General features: G+C 45.9%; 1 protein-coding gene across 3 annotated transcripts in view; it reads left to right on the forward strand.

Annotated features, from left to right (window-relative positions):
- LOC137518657 (pyrimidine-specific ribonucleoside hydrolase RihA-like) overlaps positions 1-22137 on the forward strand; it is a 286828-nt gene that overhangs the window by 232978 nt on the left and 31713 nt on the right. For all 3 annotated transcript variants that reach the window (XM_068236786.1, XM_068236785.1, XM_068236784.1), the window contains one exon: positions 11020-11207. In XM_068236786.1, the coding sequence (XP_068092887.1) occupies positions 11020-11207 (188 nt within the window). The remainder of the gene's footprint in view (positions 1-11019; positions 11208-22137) is intronic.

Raw genomic sequence — 22137 nt, forward strand, 5'->3', positions numbered from 1 at the left:
AAAGAAGACACCCCAAGGTATTCCGTTAGGAGTATGGTGAGTTCATAGAAGATTTTATTTTTTGTCACAAGTTAGCAGAAATTTATTTTTATTGTTTTTTTTTTCAGAAAGTGTCATTTTTCCACTAACTTGTGACAAAAAATAAAATCTTCTATGAACTCACCATACATCTAACGGAATACTTGGGGTGTCTTCTTTCTAAAATGGGGTCACTTGGTGGGGTTCCTATACTGCCCTGGCATTTTAGGGGCCCAAAACCGTGAGGAGTAGTCTGGAAACCAAATGCCTCAAAATGACTGTTCAGGGGTATAAGCATTGCAAATTTTGATGATAGGTGGTCTATGAGGGGCCGATTTTCGTGGAACCGGTCATAAGCAGGGTGGCCTCTTAGATGACAGGTTGTATTGGTACTGAAGTGCAGGAAGCGCAGGATGTTCTCAAATCGTGACCTGGACATGGCAGCAGAGAGCATGGGCATGTGATGTATTGGGTGCGTAGACCAATAAGACCGCAATACATTATTTTTGACTAGACCCATGTTAATTAGAAGGCCCCAAAAAATGTTACATTCGGAAACTTGGAGTGGTTTCCACCGAAAAGGCTGGGCATGGTAGCTTCTTGGATTGGCGGTTGCGTATTGTGTGGCATAACGGTTGGTCTCAGCCACAATTAAGTCGTAGAGACCAGCAGTGATCAGAAAAAAAAATTCTGTCACTGCGGTGGGGCGGGTGAGGGTTTGGCCGGGTGATCAGAAGCCCGCAGGAGGCAGATCAGGGCCTGATCTGATGGATAGGAGTGCTAGGGGGTGACAGGACGGGATTGATGGGTGTCTCAGGGGGTGATTAGAGGGTAAAATAGATGCAATCAATGCACTGGGGAGGTGATCGTAAGGGGGTCTGAGGGGGATCTGAGGGTTTGGCCGAGAGATCAGGCCCTAATTTGCCCCATGTGGACTCCTGATCACGATGGGTAGGTGTGCTAGGGGGTGACCGGAGGTGATTGATAGGTGTCTCAAGGTGTGATTAGAGGGGGGGATAGATGCAAGCAATGCATTGGGGAGGTGATCGGGGGGGGGGGGGGGCTGAGGGCGATCTGAGGGTGTGGGCGGGTGATTGGGTGCCCACAAAGGGGCAGATGAGGGTCTGATCTGACGGGTATGATGGGTAGCAGTGACAGGGTGATTTATGGGTGATTAGGGGGAAGAACAGATGTAAATAATGCACTGGATAGGTGTTCAGGCGGGGTCTGAGGGTGATCTGAGGGTGTGGGCGGGTGTTTGGGTGCCCGTAGGGGGCAGTTTAGGGTCTGATCTGATGGGTAGCAGTGACTGGTGGTGACAGGGGGTGACGGGGTGATTGATAGGTGATTGGAGGGGAGAATAGATGCAAGCAATGCATTGGCGAGGTGATCAGGGCTGGGGTCTGAGGGCATTTTGAGAGTGTGGGTGATTGGGTGCCCGCAAGGGGCAGATTAGGGTCTGATCTGATGGGTATCAGTGACAGGGTGATTGAGAGGTGATCAGTAGGTGATTACAGGGGAGAATTATATGCAAGCAATGCACTGGCGAGTTGATTAGAGGGGGTCTGGGGGGCTATTCAAGGGTGTGGGCGGGTGATTGGGTGCCCAATGGGCAGATTAGGGTCTGATCTGAGGGGTAGCAGTGACAGGGAGTGATTGATGGGTGATCAGTGGGTGATTAGAGGGGAGAACAGATGTAAACAATGCATTTGGGAGGTGATCTGAGGGCGGGTCTGCGGGCAATCTGAGGTTGTGGGCGGGTAATTGGGGGCCCGCAAAGGGCAGGTTAGGGTCTGATCTGATGGGTGGCAGTGACAGGGGGTGATTGATGGGTGATTGACAGGTGATCAGTGGGTGATTACAGGGGAGAATAGATGTATACAGTACATGGGAGGGTGGGGTCTGGGGAGGATCTGAGGATGTGGGGGTGATCAGGAGCCCCCAGGGGGCAGTTTAGGACCTAATCTAAAAAATAGCGTTGACAGATAGTGACAGGGAGTGATTGATGGGTGATTAGGGGGGTGATTGGGTGCAAACAGGGGTCTGAGGGGGTGGGGAGGGGGGTCTGATGGGTGCTGTGGGCGATCAGAGGGCAGGGGGAGCAGGATCAGTGTGGTGTTGTGCTTACTAGGGGGGCTGCAACCTGCCCTGGTGGTCCCTCAATCACTGGGACCACCAGGGCAGGAGGCAGCCTGTATAATACACTTTGTATACATTACAAAGCGTATTATACGCTTATGTCGCGGCAGATCGGGGGTTAACAACCCATCAGCGCTGCTAATTGACCGGCTGGTTGATGTCGCGGGTGGGCGGAGCCGATTGCCAGCGGATGCGCGCGCATCCAGTGAGCGATCCCCGGCCAGCTAGTCCGCAATGAGCCACCGCCGATCGGCGTATTGCGGTCGTTGCGGCCTCCACTTGGCCGCCGCCCATGGGCTGTGGGCGGTCGGCAAGTGGTTAAGCTCCCAACAAGCAAAAATAGAATATAATTAAAGAGAATCTGTACTGTAAAATTCTTACAATAAAAAGCATACCATTCTATTCATTATGTTCTCCTGGGCCCCTCTGTGCTGTTTCTGCCTCTCCCTGCTACAATCCTGGCTTGTAATTGCCATTTTTATGCAGTGTTTACAAACAAAAGACATAGCAAGTGATAGCTGAGAGTAGCTCAGTGTGTGAGTCATACAGAGTGTGCAGGGGGCCTGGAGAGGGTGTGTATAGTTTCTATCCAATCACAAGCAGCACAGCACATTCCAGCCTGACTGCCTCAGCCAGACAGAGGAGAGAAGATTAGATAATATAACAGAGATAATACAGCCACTGTGCAAATAGCCAGTGCTGCGTAATATGTTGGCGCTTAATAAATAAATAGGAAAGGCTGCAGTAAGACAGCACATTAGAACAGTCATATTGAAGTTAAGTTAATCAGGAACAACTTGGGCCTCTTTTTTCCATGGACTGGTGATAGGCAGTGAAATGCCTCCCAAACTTTCACAACTGCTCACTGCTCCCTGGTAACTGCTCACTGCTGCCTGGTAACTGCTTGATGAGCACACAGTTCAACAGTCCATGGAAAATAGGCCTTACTTTGATAACAAAAAAAAAAAAATTCAGCACATTTACAAGCAAAATCATCACTCAAATAGGTGATAAGTCATTTATGAGAAGTTTTGTGAATAGAGCCCATTATCTTATTTTGTGTTCCTTTCTTCTAAGTAGGTCAGTATAATTGCTGCATAGCTGACATTTTTCTTTTAGGACACTTCACACTGAGTGCGTTGCATCACAATGGACAATATCTGCAATACAAAGATATTCCTATGAGACTTTCACATCATGGTGGGTTCATATGCAGTAATATACTGCTTGCTTTGTGTAAACTGGGTAGTTCCGGCATTTATAGTGGCTGTGTGGCATACTTTCATTGTACTGTATGCCTGATTGGTTGCACCACAGCATTGCAACACAATGCAACTTTTTTGCTATGTTGCAATCTTATTGCCGTGCAGCAGGCTCATTGTGAAGAGACTTTTATGTTTTCTCTGCAATAAACGCATAACACAACCTTCTGCTTTTTTAAACATATGTTGTTTATTGTGTGTGTGGGTGTTTGCAATTATAATGCATTTCCCCACAAAATAAAAAATTGCAAATGAAGTTGTGGGCCAAAAAGCAGCCGCAGAGTAATGGAGGAACAAAAAAATTGCCTACAATATTGCAGGGACATGTGTGCCCGGCCTTAGCAGTGGATTTCTTCAGGAGTCAAAACTCTGTCCAGTTATCGGATTCCTTTATTAACCTAGAAAATTGAATACAAAGTAATGAAGCCATGTTTGCAAATTATACTAAACTAGTCTACCTAAGCCCGTTTAAAAAGGGGCTTTAGGTAGTGAAATTACCGCGCCGCCGCCTGTCAGTGCTCGCGTGCCCGCCACAGCGTGCGCAGATGGCCGCCATGCTCCCTGGCCCGACTTCCCGTCCCAACGGCTGTCTGTACTGCGCACATGCGCAGTACAAAAAAAACACGGACAGACAGGGAAAGTGGATGACGCAGGGACAGTTAGGTTTTATTGTATAGGATTGTTACGAATTACGTCTTTCCCCCACTGAACGACTGTTTGTAGGGGGAATAGTATTTCATGACAATGGGAAATTTTGCCACAGCAGGGTGAGCCTGTTTTTCGGGTTCTCCCTGCGCTCACATTTTCCAACACCTTCTTTACATGTACATGGAAATATACCCACCCTTGCTTTTCCTGGGACCTCCATGGTTTTAAAAGGAACCTGAATTGAGAGGGATATGGAGTCTTCTATATTTCCTTTTAAACAATCCCAATTGCATGGCATCCTACTGATCCTCTAACTCTAAGGCCTCTTTTTCCACAGTCAGTTGATAGGCAGTGAAATGCCTCTCAAACTCTCACAACTGCCTGCCGCCGCCTGGTAATTGCTTGCTGAGCACTCAGTTCAACTGTCCATGGAAAAGAGGCCTAATACTTTAAGCCATAGACCCTGAACAAGCATGCAGATCAGCTGTTTTTGTCAAATCTTACAAGATTTGCAGGGCCGGATTTGTTGGCAGGCTTGTAGGCCCGTGCCTAGGGTGGAGCCACTGAAGGGGTGGGTGGACAAACAAGCAGTCAACCTGCCAACAGTGTGTCCCCACAGCTGCCGATACCATTCCCGAAAAAATGTAGTGTAGCCGCCCCTGCTTTGCTCTGCACACAGAAGCATGTTTGGGTGTGTAGTGGCTATAGACAGGAACAGAGTGGGTTGGACAGCTTTACTGAGTGTGACAGGAACAACGGCTATATTGCTGCAGCCCTACCTGCTGTCATTCTGTAAAAGTCACATGTAAAGGCTGCCCCGCCCCCACTTCCTACCGACTGCTTGTGTGCCTGGGCCATATTATTATTATTATATGAAGCTTGCAAGAGGAGTTCTGTGTTTAGCAGACACGAAAGTGTCAGGAGTCTCAAATCCTCCCCCTCTTTTCCACATGGCTGATCTACTACCTGCAATTGTACAGCAGCTGCAGGTGCCCCAAGTCCTGGTCTCACGTCCAGCTGAAAGAGTGAGAGAGCAGTCGTGATTCAGTGGGGAGGAGACCCAGGGCAGTGTAAGTTTAAGATTTACTGTGTGTTTTTTAAAGAGACTCCGTAACAGAAATTGCATCCTGTTTTTTATCATCCTACAAGTTCCAAAAGCTATTCTAATGTGTTGTGGCTTACTGCAGCACTTTCTACTATAACAGTCTCTGTAATAAATCAATGTATCTTTCCCCTGTCAGACTTGTCGGCCTGTGTCTGGAAGGCTGCCAAGTTCTTCAGTGTTGTGGTTCTGCTATGAACTCCCCCTTCCAGGCCACTCTCTGCACACTGCCTGTGTGTTATTTAGATTATGGCAGATTCTCTCTTCTTTCTTATCTTTTACAAGCTGGATAAATCGTCCTCTGAGCTGGCTGGGCTTTCACATACTGAGGATTACAGACAAGGGCAAAGCTGTTTGCAAGAAGAAAAGAACAGCCTGAAACTTCAGTGCATGAGAGCAGAAGGGGGAAAGAAACACACAATGATCTCTTGAAATACAAAAGGAAGGGTGTATACAGCCTGCTTGTGTATGGATGTATTTTCTATGTGTGGACATGCTGTACATCAACCTCCTTCCTGTTTTGGTGGCCATTTTGTTTGTTTATAAACAAACTTTTTAAAACAGTTTTTAACCACTTTTAATGCGGCGGGGAGCGGCGAAATTGTGACAGAGGGTAATAGGAGATGTCCCCTAACGCACTGGTATGTTTACTTTTGTGCGATTTTAACAATACAGATTCTCTTTAAACGAGACCTTAGGTTACATTCACAATGGGACGTTATGGTCGTGCGTTATAAAGTCTTATAACGCAGCTTACTGCACTGCAATGGGCCGTTCACAGTGCAACGTTAAAGTCCCGTTAATGGTGCATTGTGGCAACTCACGGCTTGCAGTGTGTTACCTCTTAATGCAGGCACGTTGCGACTTTCACGACGCATTAAACCGCAACGTCCCACTGTGAATATGCCCTTAATCTGTTAATTAATCTCTTAATTCTGGAGTTTCTTCCAGCCCCCCACCACCATAGAGTTCTTTCCCCTCAGTTCCTTAAGACTCCTGTTTTCTATTGCTGTCATCCTTCTTAAAAAGCTGCTACTGGGTCCAGTCACAGCTATGGTACATGAAATATCCTGTGTGCACAGCACCTCCTCCATCATGCTCCCCAGTGACTGTGCACAGTAGCCACAGCCAGTATGTTTTGTGTGTGCGCAATTTGGATTATTTACGAACTATGCATGTGCAGAATGCTCTGGACCATGGTTGCCTTGCCGCTTGGAAGCATAATGGAGGAGATTGCATGTACCATAGCTGCGACTGAGAATAGTCACTGCTTTTTAAGTGTAGCTACAGCAGATGGAGAGGAATGTAAAGGAACTGAGGGACCAGAAGCAGTATCCTTCCCCCTGCAGCTGGAAGAAGCCCCAAGTATGTGTAAATCCTGTTCTGTTTTTGCTTAGATCACATTTTGTGGAATTGTGCGGTGGTGTGTTTGTGTTTTTTTTTTTTTCTTTAAATCACACTTGAGCTGTGCTTAACCAGTTCACCCCAAGGGTTTTTACGGACCAGAGCAATTTTCACCTGTCAGTGCGCCTCCCTTTTATTCCCTAATAACTTTATTACTACTTATTACAAGAAAATGATCTATACCTCATTTTTTTCGCCACCAATTAGGCTTTCTGTGGGTAGTACATTTTGCTAAGAATTTTTTTATTCTAAATGCGTTTTAATGGGAAAAATACAAAAATAATGGAAAAAAATAATTTGTTCTCAGTTTTCAGCCATTATAGTTTTAAAATTAAACATTCTCCTTTGGATAAAACCAACACATTTTATTTACCCAGTTGTCTCGATTATTAAACAGTTTAAATTATGTCCCTATCACAATGTACGGCGACAATATATTATTTTGAAGTATAGGTGTTATTTTTCTGTTTTTTTTTTTGTTCTGGCCATAATTACAAGCCCCTATGTAATAAATTAAAATTAATTTTCCCTAATAAAATATAGATTAAACAAGCTGAGTCCCTAAGGCAACTATTTATTGATTTATTTTAAGCTTATTTTTTTTTTACAAGTGTTTTTTTTTTTGAGGGGGGGAGGGTTGGAAGTGTAATTTTATTAATTTTATTAATAATGTGTATGTACCTGTATATGTATGTGTTTGTGTGTGTAATATACTTTTTGGCCACAAGATGGCGCTAGTGAACACTCCGGTTATAGGAAGTGATCACTTTTTTTTTTGTTTACACTTTATTTAACTGTAACAGTTTCCTGTTTTGTGAATGAAGGTGGCCGCTGTTCGCGGTCACGTCCATTCACTCCAGGCATTGCGATTGGGTAGAGGACCGCTCGGTCCTCTTCCCCAATCACTAAACACGGGATCCCGACGGTAGCGGCGCGCACACGTGCGGAGCGGCGGCGGGATCGTGCAACGTATTAAAACGTCATGTTGCCGTTAATAGGCTAAAGCATGACGTTTTAATACGTATGCTCGTCGGTAAATGGTTAAAGTGACCCTGAGATGAATAATAAGATATTTATACATACCTGGGGCTCCCCCTGCACAGATTGCTCCCACGCCATCATCTGCCTACTCCTGTTAGCAGCCCAATAAGTTTGGCCAGTCAGCTGGGAGCGTTCTGTGCCTGCGCAGTACTACTGTTCAGACACAGAGTGCTCCTGGTGACGGGTTGCGCCCTCGCCAAACTATCAGGTCTGCTAACTGGAGAATGAGGAGGCGGAGGAAGATGGCATGGAAGCGATTGCTGCAGAGGAGGCTGAAGGAAGCCCCAGGTATATATAAATCGTATTATTTATCTCGGCGTCATTTTAAAGCTATGCACTTTTACTTACCTGCGGCTTCTTCCAGCTCCCCGTAGTTTGTGAGGTCCCACAGCATTCTCTGGTCCCCCACCATTCTCCCACTGGCAGCTCTGTAAGTTTGGCAATCTGACTGCGCATGCACAGTCCCATTCATGCAGCTTTCTCAAGTATGCCCCCATTCCATCCTGGTCCTTTAACCCACACTGTGGCCCCCAGATCAGGTCCTCCCATCACCCTAATGCAGGGGTGGGAGGGGGTCATTTGGTTACCTATACTGAGGGGATGCAGTCATCTGGCTACCCATATTGCTGCACAAGACCCTCTTCTTCCTTCCCTGTGTGTACAAGCACAACTGTACTGGGTGTGTGCAAGTACATGCTCAGCAGCACAAAGCAGCTGGTGCAAAGAGGAAAAGGCCATACACAAGTGGCTTTGTACTACTGGGCATGTGCAGACCATACTCGAAGATGACCAGTACAATTGGGCTTGTACATAGAGGTAAGCACAGCCTCGAGGAAGAAGAGGGTCTTGAGCAGCAGTGGTGGGGTCTGAATCTGCTCAGAGGGTCCCAGCACTGGAACAGTGGGCCCCAGGAGAATCTACTATGGTACATGCCTAATTTTTATTTTGCTTCAGGTTCACTTTAAGGCTATATGTTTTGGGAAAAAGTGAGTGTAAGTTGAAGAAGGGGGCGGCTGGTGACAGTGGGCCTTGGATTTTAAAAAGTAAAAATCCAGCCCTGAAGATTTGCTGCATGCTTTTTTCAGCTGGGTGATTCAGATACCCCTGTAGCCAAAGATCAGGATGCCAGGCTACTGTTATTTAAAAGGAAAAAAAATATAGCAGCCTCCATATCCCTCTCACTTTAGGTTTCCTTTAGGCCTCTTGCACACTGCAAGTGATTCCGATTCAGATTCCGCTTTTTAATCAGTTTTTACATCCGATTCAGATTCCGATTTGCAGTGTGCAGGGAGCAAACTGCAAAATCGGAATCTGAATCTGATGTAAAAACTGATTAAAAAGCGGAATCTGAATCGGAATCACTTGCAGTGTGCAAGAGGCCATAATGTGATTTCTCATAGACACAGATACAGGGAATGACACAAAAATAAAACCTCTTTTCCACGGACTGTTTAGCTGTTTGCTCAGCAAGCTGTTACCAGGCAGCAGTGAGCAGTTACCAGGCAGCAGCAAGCAGTTGTGAGAGAGAGGAATTTCACTGCCTATCAACAGTCCATGGAAAAGAGGCATGAGGCCTGGTGCACACCAGAGGAGATTTTCTGAGCGTTTTGAGTTTTTAAATCTGCTGCTAATGTTATCCTATGTGTCTGTGCACACTGGAGCAATGAGGTTTTGTAAAAAAAAACCATAGCATTACATTGGGAAGAGCTTTTGAAACCTCTAAAAGCTCTTCCCAATGTAATGCTATGTGTTTTTTTACAAAACCTCATTGCTCCAGTGTGCACAGACACATAGGATAACATTAGCAGAAGATTTAAAAACTCAAAACGCTCAGACAAACTCCTCTGGTGTGCACCAGGCCTGAGAGAGGTTCTATCTCTCCAGCAATGTACCCAAAAAGTGGTTTATTCACTGCCGTTTCTGTTTCAGATTTCATGTTGGGACAGGAAAGGAGGTATTTTGTCAGAGATAGAAAAACAGTAAAACATTTAAATTGCTTTCAACTTCCTCAAACTAGACAAACAAACTTGCCTGAAGCTGTGCTTGAGCAATGACAAGATCAGCACTTCTGTCCAGTCTCAAATGGCTGGTATGTGAGCAATTGTAAATAAATTGTATATAGGTGCACAGCCCCTGCCTTGATTCACAAAATAAGAGTAAGGTTAAAGGGAACCTAAACTGAGAAGGATATGGATTTTTCCTTTTAAAATAATACCAGTTGCCTGGCAGTGCTGCTGATCCTCTGCCTCTAATACTTTTAGCCACAGCCCCTGAACAAGCATGCAGATCAGATGCTCTGACTGAAGTCAGACTGGATTAGCTGTATGCTTGTTTCAGGTGTGTGATTCAGCCACTGCTGCAACTAAATACATCAGCAGGAGAGTCAGGCAACTGGTATTGTTTAAATGGAAAAATCCATATCCCTCTCAGTTCAGGTTCCCTTTAAAGTTGACAATAGAAGTATAAAGAAGCTGCTAGGAGAATTGCAAGAGAACTCCCACTCTTGCCAAATACACAAAAACAATAATTCGAACTCCTGTGCTCAGTGTATCACAAGTAAGCTTAATCCAATTAAAACATGGTTGGCTCCATGTAACGCCACCAACACTAACGTCTGGTTCCTGAAGCCGCAGCCGCTATGGACTCTGCTTGGTTAATCTAGTGCCTGACTGCGAGTACTGTGGCCAAGTCCATCACTTGCAGAGGATTGGACGCCACTCCTCCTGCTTTCTCAAGCAGTTCAGACCCTTAGGTAGCTTTATGTTGTGTGTTTTTGTTTTTTTTATTTATGTTTTTATTAAACATTTTATTTGGGTAATTTTTGGTGTGGGAAGTAAACAGTTATTTTTAAATATAATATAATGTGTGTATTTAATAAAAAAAATGTTTGTGGGTGTAGTTTTACTATTTGGCCACAAGATGGCCACAGTCAAAAAGTCCTGGAAGCGAACAATCTCGCTTCCAGGAACTACAAAGAGGACGGGAAACTTTTTTTTTTTTTCTTCTTCTTCTGACAGGGACTTAGATCAAGGAATGGGAACAATGCGCCATTGCAGCAGCACAGTCTATCTGGATGGATATATCCGTCCAGATAGAGTTAAGTGGTTAAAAGAAATTGTGCTACCGAGATGGCAGGAGAAGATGAGTAAAGTAGCATCTCATGCAGCCGTGCCATTTTCAGTGTTGTTTTTTTTTTCTCGGCTTCTGATCCACTTCATATTACTTATTCGACTAAAGTGATCCAACAGATTCACTTTTGGCTTTTTAAAGTAATAAACTATTGTCTGCAAGGCACCATCTGACAACAGGGATTGGGCAGACTGTTAAAATCATTTGGCGGCAAAAGTGATAGTGGGTGGAAAACCGTTGTTTACTCCTGTACTATTCTTTTTTTTTTTTTTTCAGCACCCCCCCAGAAGACATTGCTTCTTATTGATGTGGACTGTGGTACCGATGATGCTCAGGCCATTATGATGGCAGTAGCTGCGCCAAATGTAAAAATCGTGGGAATCACATGTGTAGGAGGAAACACTCCATTGGAAAATGTGTGCAAGAATGTACTCCGTGTCCTTCAGCTGTGTGACCGATTAGATGTGAGTAACTATAATGTAATTGTTTGTCATGTTTATAAAGCATACTTGGCCTGCAATGGATTAAGGGACCACTATTGTGAAAATCTTAAAATTTAAAATACATGTAAACCGATACAAATAAAAAGTATGTTTCTTCCAGACTAAAATGAGCCATAAATTATTTTCCTATTTTGCTGTCCCTTACAGTAAGCAGTAGAAATCTGACATTACTGACTGGTTTTGGGCTAGTCCATCTCTCCATAAGGGGTTCTCAGCATGGCCTTTATTCTTTATAAAGACAATCCCTGAAAAAGATTTAGACAAAAATGCTGGCCAGCCTCTACTCGCGCACAATTTTTTTTGGCAGTTGGACAGAGCAACTGCCATTCACTAAGTGATTTTGAAAATTAAAAAGAAAATCCGGAGAATCCCCCATGAGGAGATCGGCTAACCCAAAACCTGTCAGTTCTGTCAGCTTTCTACTACTTGCTGTAAGTGACAGCAATATAGGAGAAAAGTAATTTATGCTCATTTTACTTTGGAAGAAACCTACTTCTTCTTTGTATGTTTTTACATATATTTTAAATTTTAAGATTTTCGAGACCGTGGTCCTTTAAAGGTTCAGGGACAGTTGGTAAAAAATAAAAATCCGAATCCACTTACCTGGGGCTTCCTCCAGCCCGTGGCAGGCAGGAGGTGCCCTCGGCGCCGCTCCGCAGGCTCCCGGTGGCCGACCCGACCTGGCCAGGCCGGCTGCCAGGTCGGGCTCTTCTGCGCTCCAAGGCCCGGAACTTCTGCGTCCCACGCCGGCGCACTGACGTCATCGGACGTCCTCCGGGCTCTACTGCGCAGGCTCAGTAGTTCTGAGCCTGCGCAGTACAGCCCGGAGGACGTCCGATGACGTCAGCGCGCCGGCGTGGAACGCACAATGGAGCGCAGAAGAGACCCGACCTGGCCGCCGGCCTGGCCAGGTCGGGTCAGCCACCGGAGACCACCGGGAGCCTGCGGAGCGGCGCCGAGGGCACCTCCTGCCTGCCACGGGCTGGAGGAAGCCCCAGGTAAGTGGATTCAGATTTTTATTTTTTACCAACTGTCCCTGAACCTTCCCTTTTTAAGGGCTGAAAGTGTATCATGTAAAGATATTGTACTTAAGCATTTACTTTTTTCAAATCAGTTCATACTCCATTCCTGAATCCTCAAATCTATTTTGTAAACGTCTAGCCCTGTGATTACGGTAGCTCTCATAGGTCAACAGTGAATTCCGTCATAAACAAATGGGTATGAAATGGATAAATCCATATTTAGGGGATTAAATAGATAGTCATGAAGATCAGCTATGGAATTTTAAAACATAGAACAATGTGCCACAGGTATATGGATTGCACAGTTTAATCTAATCCAATGGGCACAATGATTAATGCGGACCCAAACCAAAACATTTTTTAATTCAAAATATTTAGTTGCACCACTCTGACACATACAAAGATAAACACTCCTTCATGCCTATGAGCATTTCAGTGCATGCTTTTCACCCTTCTTTTTTCATAACTAGGGTTATACAGGTGGCAGCCATTACCAATTTCTCCTTTACCGGATACCTCCTACTCCAGTCTGACGGATTCTGTCCAGGCAATATGAAAGGAAGGGAGGGGTTCCTCTAATAAATGTAAACTATTTTATATTTGTCATCGTGCAGCTGAAAAAAAGGCTGCTATTTATTACTATAAGTTAGAAAATAGATTTCATTTCTAAAATCTTGTATTTTTAATTTGGGTCCACTTTAACCAGTACACAGTGTGCAATTATCAAACAATTTTACGTTTGACATTGAGTAGAAGCTACAAACAATTCTAGTCAAACATTATAACTGAGAATTTCAAAAAAGCGCAGCTCCGTTTCTTCTTGTACTTCCATTTTAGTTCAGACCATAGATTTTGTAACTAGTGAGTATGAGCTAGTGCAATTTCTACATACTTTACAGCATCTAGCTTGCATGTGGTAAAACAGCATGCCATGGTGCTGCACTCAGAGTTGTTTACCTTACGCATTATCTTGAGGGTCAAAATACATAGTGGGGGGAGGCACCATTCAGTCATTGCGGTTTCTAGTAGTCCTGGCTAGACTCATTAAGGGGCGCCTTGAGTGTTTCTTCTAATTCTGTCTATTGTTTGGAACTCTGTCTACTACTATCGTCAGCACTGCTGCGTAATCATTTCTAACACTAGGTACTGATAGGCCTCCTTTGAGACTAAAGAGAAATCTTATACGGCCCCAAATCCAACGTTTTTTTTTCGCCAGATGTATTTGTTGAATATTGTTTGGGTTTGTTTAAGAAAGAAGAGCGGTATGAGTATCAGCAGAGTCTGGAAGAGAAGCAGAAGTCTGGGCATTACATTCATTTAAATAACTGAGATTCTACCCAACCAGGACACATGGGGAAAGTTCCATCTCTTGAGGTCTTTTCCATTAACAGTTTCAGTATTGGCAGGAATTTTTTTTGGCATAAACATCTTTTAGTGAGTCTAATATTTGTGCCTAAATATTTAATGGACTTGGGGTTCCACTTGAAGGGGAAGGTCTGTTAAATCTGATTGCTGTGCTCTTCTGTCACACCTACTCCAAATGCTTCACATTTACGGTACCAACATTTATTTTGAAGAAAGTCTACTAAATTTGGTAGATTGTGCAAGAAAGAAGACTAAATCGTCTGCGTATGCAACTATTTTGTGATTCCCTTTTACTTCCAGGCCCTTTATGGATTTTTTTTCTTTCTCACCTGACAAAGGAACGGTTTCCAAAGCTTAGGGCAACGATTATAGGGAGTAGGGGGCATCCTTGTCTTGTGCCATTAGTAATTGTAAGGGGGTCAGACAGTATTCTGTTGACTTTTATTCTAGCTGTGGGGGTGAAATATAAGGTGTTGATGCATGCCGACATTCTTTCTCCAAAGTTAATTTGCTTCAATGGTAGTGTTTATAGTGGTAATGTTGTGGATCTCATTGCCAGGGCATTAAATAGTTAGCACAGATACGGCGCTAACATCTCCCTGAATTTTTTTTTTCTATATATTATATTGGATACCTGTCTGGGCCCAAAGCTTTCCCTGTTTAAGGGCCCGTTTCCGCACGTGTCAGCGAGAGGCCCTGCGGCACTTCCGGGTGTGCGGGATCGCAGGCGAATCCTAGAAGCCGTGCCATGCACGGCCATGGGATTCGCAGCCTCCCGCGCGAAATCTGTGGGCAGTGTCGGCCGAATCGCTAGGGTAAGCGATTCGCCCGGCAGCGCCATAGTTTCCTATGGCAGAGTTTCCCCACGCGATTTGCCTGCGGGGAAACTCTGCGGATTCGGAGCGGTTTCCACTCTAGTGGAAACAGGCCCTTAATGTCTGCTATAACCTTCAGGGCCCTTTCAATGTGGCGGTGCGGCAAATTGAAGCACTGCTACCACAGCCTAATAAAAATGTATGGGGGAGTTCGTACTCCCCAGGTTGCGGTACACTGTGCCGGAGATGCTCTATCTAACGTGCTTCTATACCTACTGTACATTACTGTGTGGCTCCTGTGGCGATCTGCATTGGGACAGAAGTAATGTAAGTCTATGGTATTGTGTGCACTTCCCGCCGCAATTATCTGTGTCACGCATGCTCAGAAGCGTATTTTAGAAATACGCTTCTGCGCAAACCATGGATTTCCAAACAGGAAGTTCACTTCCTGCTTGGCGCGATGCCAGACAGGGAATACCGCATAGTAACACGTTTTTTCCGGAAGGCCTATCTTTGGCGATGTAGCTACCGCACCACCAGTATGCAGTGGGAAACTGGCCTTAGGATCTCAGTGTCTGTAAATTGTTCCTCCAAGGATTTACGCATGTCCTCATCTAGTTTGGGCATTCCAGAGTTTTTAATGTATTCTTCCATTTGCAAGGTCAATGGTTCAAGTCTGCCTTCTCCTATTGGGAGAGTCAGATTATACAATTTGGAATAGAAAACCTTAAATGCTCTCGCTATTGATTCGCTCCTCACGAGCCCTGAGAGTCTAACATTTGTTTTTTGTTGTTGTTGTTTTGATGCTCTAGCAAGCAGTTTCCCTGACATATTTTCATGCATATAGAATGCATGTTGGCATCTCTGAGCTACCTGTTTGGGATTGGCTTGGAGCAGTTTACAAATAGTATTTTTTGCTTCTGTAGGGAAACCAAGGTTGCATCATTGTTCCAGACTCTTTATCTCTGCCATCAGCTGCTTAATTGTTTCATCTCTCTCCCTCTTAATTTTCTTGTTGAGTTGTATCCTTAAACACCTTAATACACAATTTTGAGTTTTTCCCATAGGATGGTGGGTGACCTCCTCCTTGTCATTATGATTAAAATATTCACTGAGCTGCTTAGATTTTTCTAATAATGGGCTTATTTTGCAACAAAGAGACATTTAGTCTCCAGGTAAAGGGCTTTTCTAACCTGGATTTACAGTTTGTCACTCTCACCGGTGCATATTCTAAAAAAGACATTACTCCTATATCAGCAGCTGTATGCTCTAAGGCTAGAAACCCACTAGGAGAGCTTTTCTGAGCGCTTTGTGATTTGAAAAGCTCTAGCTAATGTAATGCTATGGGTGTGATCCCACTTGAGTGATGTGATTTTATAAAAATCCCCCATAGCATTGCATTACCAAGAGCTTTTTCAAATCACTCACGCTTACAAAGCGCTCCCAGTGGGTTTCTGGCCTAAGGGGAGATTGCGGGAGATTAGGATATAATCTATGCGTGTGTAAGAACCATGTGTCGCTGAGTAGAACAAATAATCTTTCACCGCTGGATGTGTCAGTCTCCGGATGTCTACCAGCTGCCTATCATGAAATGCTCTTTTAGGCCGTTTTAACAGTAAGACATTACAGGCGCACGTTAGTGCAGCCTGTAACGCAGCCTAACTCACAGCAATGAAAACTAAATGGGCTGTTTACAGTGCCCACGTTGCATTACATTGTAACGCTGGACGTCAACTTAAAGTGCTGCATGCTGTGCGTTATATGCGGCTAAGCTGCGTTGTTTGTACATGCTCAGTAATGTTGGTGGAGGAGGTCTCCCCTCCTCCTCCGTGGCCAGCCACATGGCTAATTAATATTCACTGCACTGTGACGTGCAGTGTTTACTTTCCAGGAGTGGCCGCTCTGTGCGGCGATTGGCTGGCGGGACCACGTGATGCGGATCACGTGGTCTCCGCATCCCAGAGCACAAAAAAGGCGCACCAAGAGCTGCATAACGCAGCTGTAGGTAGCGTCCTGCTCCAACACCACCAGGCTTTGCGTTAGGGGCATGTTATGCGGCCTATAACGTCACCTAAAACGCAACGTCCTGGTGGGAAAGCCGCCTCAATATTCAATTCGGCATGGGCTATATGAGATCAACCCTGTGATGTCCATGTTAAATTGAGAGGCACATTGAGGTCCTTTAGCAAAATCCTTTTTTTGGGGGGAAGGGGTCTACCATGTCTGGATTAAGTGCATCGAGCAATATATGCTCGTCGATTGCATGCCATACAAAGAATACCCATTATATTCTTCAACATGAAGATTTGTAACGAAAAGGCACAAGCTGTGAACCAGCTCCATTTCAGTGGAACAATCCTATGTGGAGAAGAAGCCATGTACTACTTTGTTTGGGGGGAGGGGGGGTGCTGCTTCACAAACACAAATTCCAATCGCTTCCTTGAAGCCCTATAACATGACTTGGGGTGTCACACACCTGTAGTTAAACCAGAACACTACTGTCTCTCCTTTCATCCAGTCTAGTCCCTCTCCTCCTCCCCATCTGCTTCTCTTTATGGGTCTGTATAGTAAGTTTTTTTTTTTTTTCTAAAAAGCTGTGTGTAAAGGTTTAGCTATTTAGCAACAACGTTATACCATATGCAATGTTCTACTTTGTTTGAAAATAGGGCGCCGTGAAAAGGCCCGGCTGGATAACGAAATGGCGCCGGTGGATAACGAATCTGATAACGATAAACATCGTTGTCAAACTTGGTTAACGATAATTATTGCGGCGCCTTTTTTTCTTTTTTTTCCCCGTATTAACCACCTGAGCGGTCTGGACGAGCTCAGCTCGTCCAACACCGCCGGAGGTCGCCGCTCAGGCCCTGCTGGGCCGATTTTTATCAAATAAAGTGCAGCACACGCAGCCGGCACTTTGCCAGCCGCGTGTGCTGCCTGATCGCCGCCGCTCTGCGGCGATTCGCCGCGAGCAGCGGCGAAAGAGGGCCCCCCTAGCCGCCTGAGCCCTGCGCAGCCGGAACAAAAAGTTCCGGCCAGCGCTAAGGGCTGGATCGGAGGCGGCTGACGTCAGGACGTCGGCTGACGTCGATGACGTCACTCCGCTCGTCGCTATGGCGACGATATAAGCAAAACAAGGAAGGCCGCTCATTGCGGCCTTCCTTGTTTATTATGGGCGCCGGAGGCGATCGGAAGATCGCCTCCGGAGCGCCCTCTAGTGGGCTTTCATGCAGCCAACTTTCAGTTGGCTGCATGAAATAGTTTTTTTTTTATTTAAAAAAAACCCTCCCGCAGCCACCCTGGCGATTTAATCAGAACGCCAGGGTGGTTAACGATAATTGAAATCATACTCCTCTCTTTAGGCTGGTGCACACCAAGAGCGCTTCTGAGCACTTTTAACCTCTTGAGGACCGTGGTGTTAAACCCCCCCTAGTGACAAGCCTATTTTTAATTAAAATGCCCACTGCAGCTTTAAGGCCAAGCTGCAGGGCCGCACAAATCAGCACACAAGTGAATCACCCCCCTTTTCTCCCCACCAACAGAGCTCTCTGTTGGTGGAGTCTGATCGCTCCCCCATGTTTATTTTTTTTATTACAAATATTTATGTGTGTGTGTTTTTTTTTTTTTTTTTTGTTTTTTTATAAATATTGCTATTTTTTAAAAATGTTTGTCCCGCTCCCTCCCTCCCCCCGCCAGCCAATCAGCGTGATTGGCTGTCATAGGCTTCAGCCTATGACTAGTGTTGGGCGAACACCTGGATGTTCGGGTTCGGGTCCGTTCTGCCGAACATGGGCCAGATGTTCGGCATGTTCGGCCCGAACCCCGAACTCAATGGAAGTGAATGGGACCCCCGAACATGCCGCTTTTAGGGGCCCTATGGGGTCGCAGGTATAAGGGGGGAGCATGCCCCGATCGCGGGGGGGGTCGGAAATTCCCCCCACCCCCTCCGCTAGCGCTCCCCCCTCTGCCCGGTTCCCCATAAAAAAAGTTTGCGGAAAGTTAATAGTATCTGCTGTGGCTGGCTGGCTGGTAGTGACTACTACTAGGAGACACGTTGAACTTGAGGCCGGGCAGCGGGCGGTTCAGCGGTAGTACCCTTGTGGTACTTCCGCCCTTTCTCTGACCTCACGTCCTCTACGTGATGATGCATACGAGGGTACGCGTCACGCTCCCCCCTTATGCCTGCGACCCCATAGGGGGGCCGTATTCGGGCGAACAGGGCCCTGTTCGGCCGAACAGGGGCCCTGTTCGGGGGACATTGAGTAGTTCGGGCGAACCCGTACTAAAAGGCAGAACACCATTAGGTGTTCGGCCGAACTCTAACATCACCCGAACAGGGTGATGTTCTGCAGAACCCGAACAGTGGCGAACACTGTTCGCCCAACACTACCTATGACAGACGATCACTCCCCAGCTTCAGGAGGGGACAGCTGTGTTACACGGCTGTCCCCAGTACAGCGTTGCTATAGATCGCAGCGCTGCACGGGTACATTGACGGCGATTTCGCCATCTAACAGTCTACCGAGCGGCAATCGCTGCTCGGAGACTGAAGGCTGAGCTCAGCTCCGCCCCTCAAGCAGGAGATGCGAGCGCAGCCTGCGCGCGATCTCCTGCAAACTGCTGCCCCAGGACTTTACGCTGACGTTAGGCGGTCCTGGGGCTGCTGCCGCGGCCACGCCCATCATCGTGACGCGGTCGGCAAGCAGTTAAAAACGCTAACTCGTTGAAAAGCGCTTGACTAATTTATTTGAATGGGATGGATCACACCAGAGCGATATATTTTCTTCTAAATGCAAACTCGGGTCCTGCAGCATTTCTGTGCTTTTCTGAGGTGAATCGGCCTCTGTGTTAAGTATAGGAAAGTAGGAAAATCGCTTGGAAAAATCACTCTGTTCTAGTGCTTTTCAAAGCGTTTTTGTTATAGAAGCTGTTCAGTTCAAGTCACCAAAACCCTCCAAAAACCACTAGGCATGATTAGAAAATTGCTAGGCACATGCCTACAAACGCTCTGGAAAATCAATTAAAAAAACACTGAGCGTTTGCAATTACGCTTGCGCTTTTTGGTGTGCACTGGCCCTTACTCTCTTCTCTGGGCCTCATCTTTCCTGTGTGAGGGATTTGTCAGCTGCTGACAGTAGCTTATCTCACCAAGGTGGATTTCTGTAGGTGATTTGGTGCCATCTAGTGGCCTCATTTGCTACACTGCTCTCCCCGTCCCTCCAACAGCTTTTCAATGTTTCTGATCTGTCCTGTGAATCACATAGGGGTTGATTCATTAAGCTGCGCTGCTAAATGTGAGGAGCGTGAGTTGTGCACACGTCACTTAACAGGCAGCCTATTGGACCAATCAATGTGCGGGGATCATGTTCAGGAAGCCACGGAACTCGAAGGGGCTCAGGGCGGGATGAGTGGAGCAGCCATCATTTGGAAGGAGCGTGCATAAGTTCACTGCACACGCTACACTGCACTACCGCACACACAATTTGCGCTCATATTAAGCTGTGCTGGTTTAGCAGTGCAGCTTTATAAATCAACCCCATAGTCCCATATATGCTCTGCTCAGATTGAGTCAGCTGCTACATAACCGCACAACTTCTCCGGGCCAAAGGTACCCTCCTGCCTCCCCGTGATGTCTAGTATTTTGGCACTGTGTGCTAATGTACCGTGCCAAAATCTTATAGAACTGGCCTGTTTAGACCAATGGGACAAAGGGTTCTATTCACAAAACTTCTCATAAATGACTTATCACCTAATGGATAAAAATAACCTTTCAGCACATCTACAAGCAAAATAATCACTTGAAGTAAGTTTTTCCTGATTAACTTCATTTCAATATTACTTTTTTTACTCTAATTATATTCTATTTTTTGCTCTTTGGGAGCTTAAAAAAGTAACCTAGCAAAGGTGAAAAAGCTTTGTGAATCTTGCCCAATGTCTCTTCAGACCAATCTACCCTAAGGCCCGGTTCACACTTGCGGTGGCCCTCCGGAATCGCCGTGCCGGAGCCGCACCGCTTGCAGAACGGACGGAACGGACGCACGGCATAGCAATGAAAGCCTATGCGTCCGTTCACATGCGTCCGTTCTGCCGGGCCGGATCCGGACTCCGGCCTCCGTTCCAACATGCGCTATTTTTTCATCCGGCTCCTCCGGCAGCCGTATCCGGGGCGGAGCCGGACTGCACCATCCGGCCAATACAAACCAATGGGAACCGGAGAGCGCACAACACACTGGCTGAGAAATCCGGATGTTCTACCCCACTTCCTATGGGGATTGTTGCGGCGATATTGGATGGGGACACATGGGCAAGCATTTTGGAGTGGAGCAGCACAGCTGGATCCGGATCCGGAGATGTTGGCAGCATGTCGGAGGTGGAGGTGAGTGCTAAACAGCAGAGGGCCTGATTCCACAGGTCCCCCTTCTGCTGACCTCCCAGACCCCAACATTTTTTTTGTTTTTAACGTTACTTTTGCCAAATGGATCCGGATCGCATCCTGATGGACACCTGATGCAACCTGACCGGATCGGATCCGGATCAGAACCGTACGGTTCCGATCCGGATCCGGTCCGGATCCGGTCAGGTCATCCGGTCCGTTTGGCAAACAACCGCTAATGTGAACCGGGCCTTAGAGTCCGTGGGTCAGAGCAGCATGAGCATTACAAGCATGCGGACCCTCAGCAACTAAACTTACCCCGGAATGCAAAGTCATTGTCTGACCTATCTTTGCTCTCAGTGGGGGAGGAAAGCTAAACATCCAGTGTGAGCTTAAACTGAGGAGCTCAACATAACAGGAGCTCATCGGTACTTACATATTTTTAATTGCAAAAGCAAGGTCACTGTCTGACCTCTCTTCGTCACAATCAGGAGAGCTGTGTGGGATACAAACACAAAATAGCGACCAGTGTGGACTGGATCCTAGGAGCTTGACAGGACACAAGCTCATCGGTACTTCTACTACATTCTACCACCTTCTATTGCGTTTGGCAACTTTCAACCTTTCAATGCCTTTGCCTCCAGACTCTCTGCAGGAAGCTTGAGTCCTTCAAATCTGGTACTTCAATCACCGCCAACTCTAGGACACGAAACGGCTCTGGTAAGTTTGCGGGTGTCCATAGGGTGTAGTCCTGAGGCCTCCTGGTCTTCCTGGACATTATATATCAGCGAAATTATAGTGTTCAGTTAGCTTTGATTTTATAAGGGCAAGTGGAGGAGCTTTGTCTGTTTTGTTACCTCATGCAGCCATGGCATGAATTAGCATTTTTTACTATCTCTGTTAAACCAAAATTAAAATCTATTCAAATAAAAAGGAAATGTTGCTTAAATGTACTGTATATAAAACTTTACTACCCAAATACAAATGAATGCAGTACCATGGCCAGCAATGCAGTGTCCTCACCACCAGGTGATCCCCCAGCTGCTTGACATATGTTGCTTATGGCCAGACATTGCCCTCAGTTGCTAGTGTACTTTTTTAAATTAATGTATTTTTATGTGAGAGCCAGGAAAGGTATAGAATTATCATGTTAAGTGAAATAAACATACTGCAGAAAATGTGTGCTTGCCTTTTCTGTTACGATTTTGCAATGCTAGCACTGTACACCAGATTACAGGATTCCACAGTTCAAGTGTACAGTGTTAGCATTGCAAAACCGTAACAGTGCAGAAAATGTGTGCTTGCCTTATGTTAAATTC

Source organism: Hyperolius riggenbachi, chromosome 5, assembly GCF_040937935.1.
Source record: "Hyperolius riggenbachi isolate aHypRig1 chromosome 5, aHypRig1.pri, whole genome shotgun sequence".
Lineage (NCBI taxonomy): Eukaryota > Metazoa > Chordata > Amphibia > Anura > Hyperoliidae > Hyperolius > Hyperolius riggenbachi.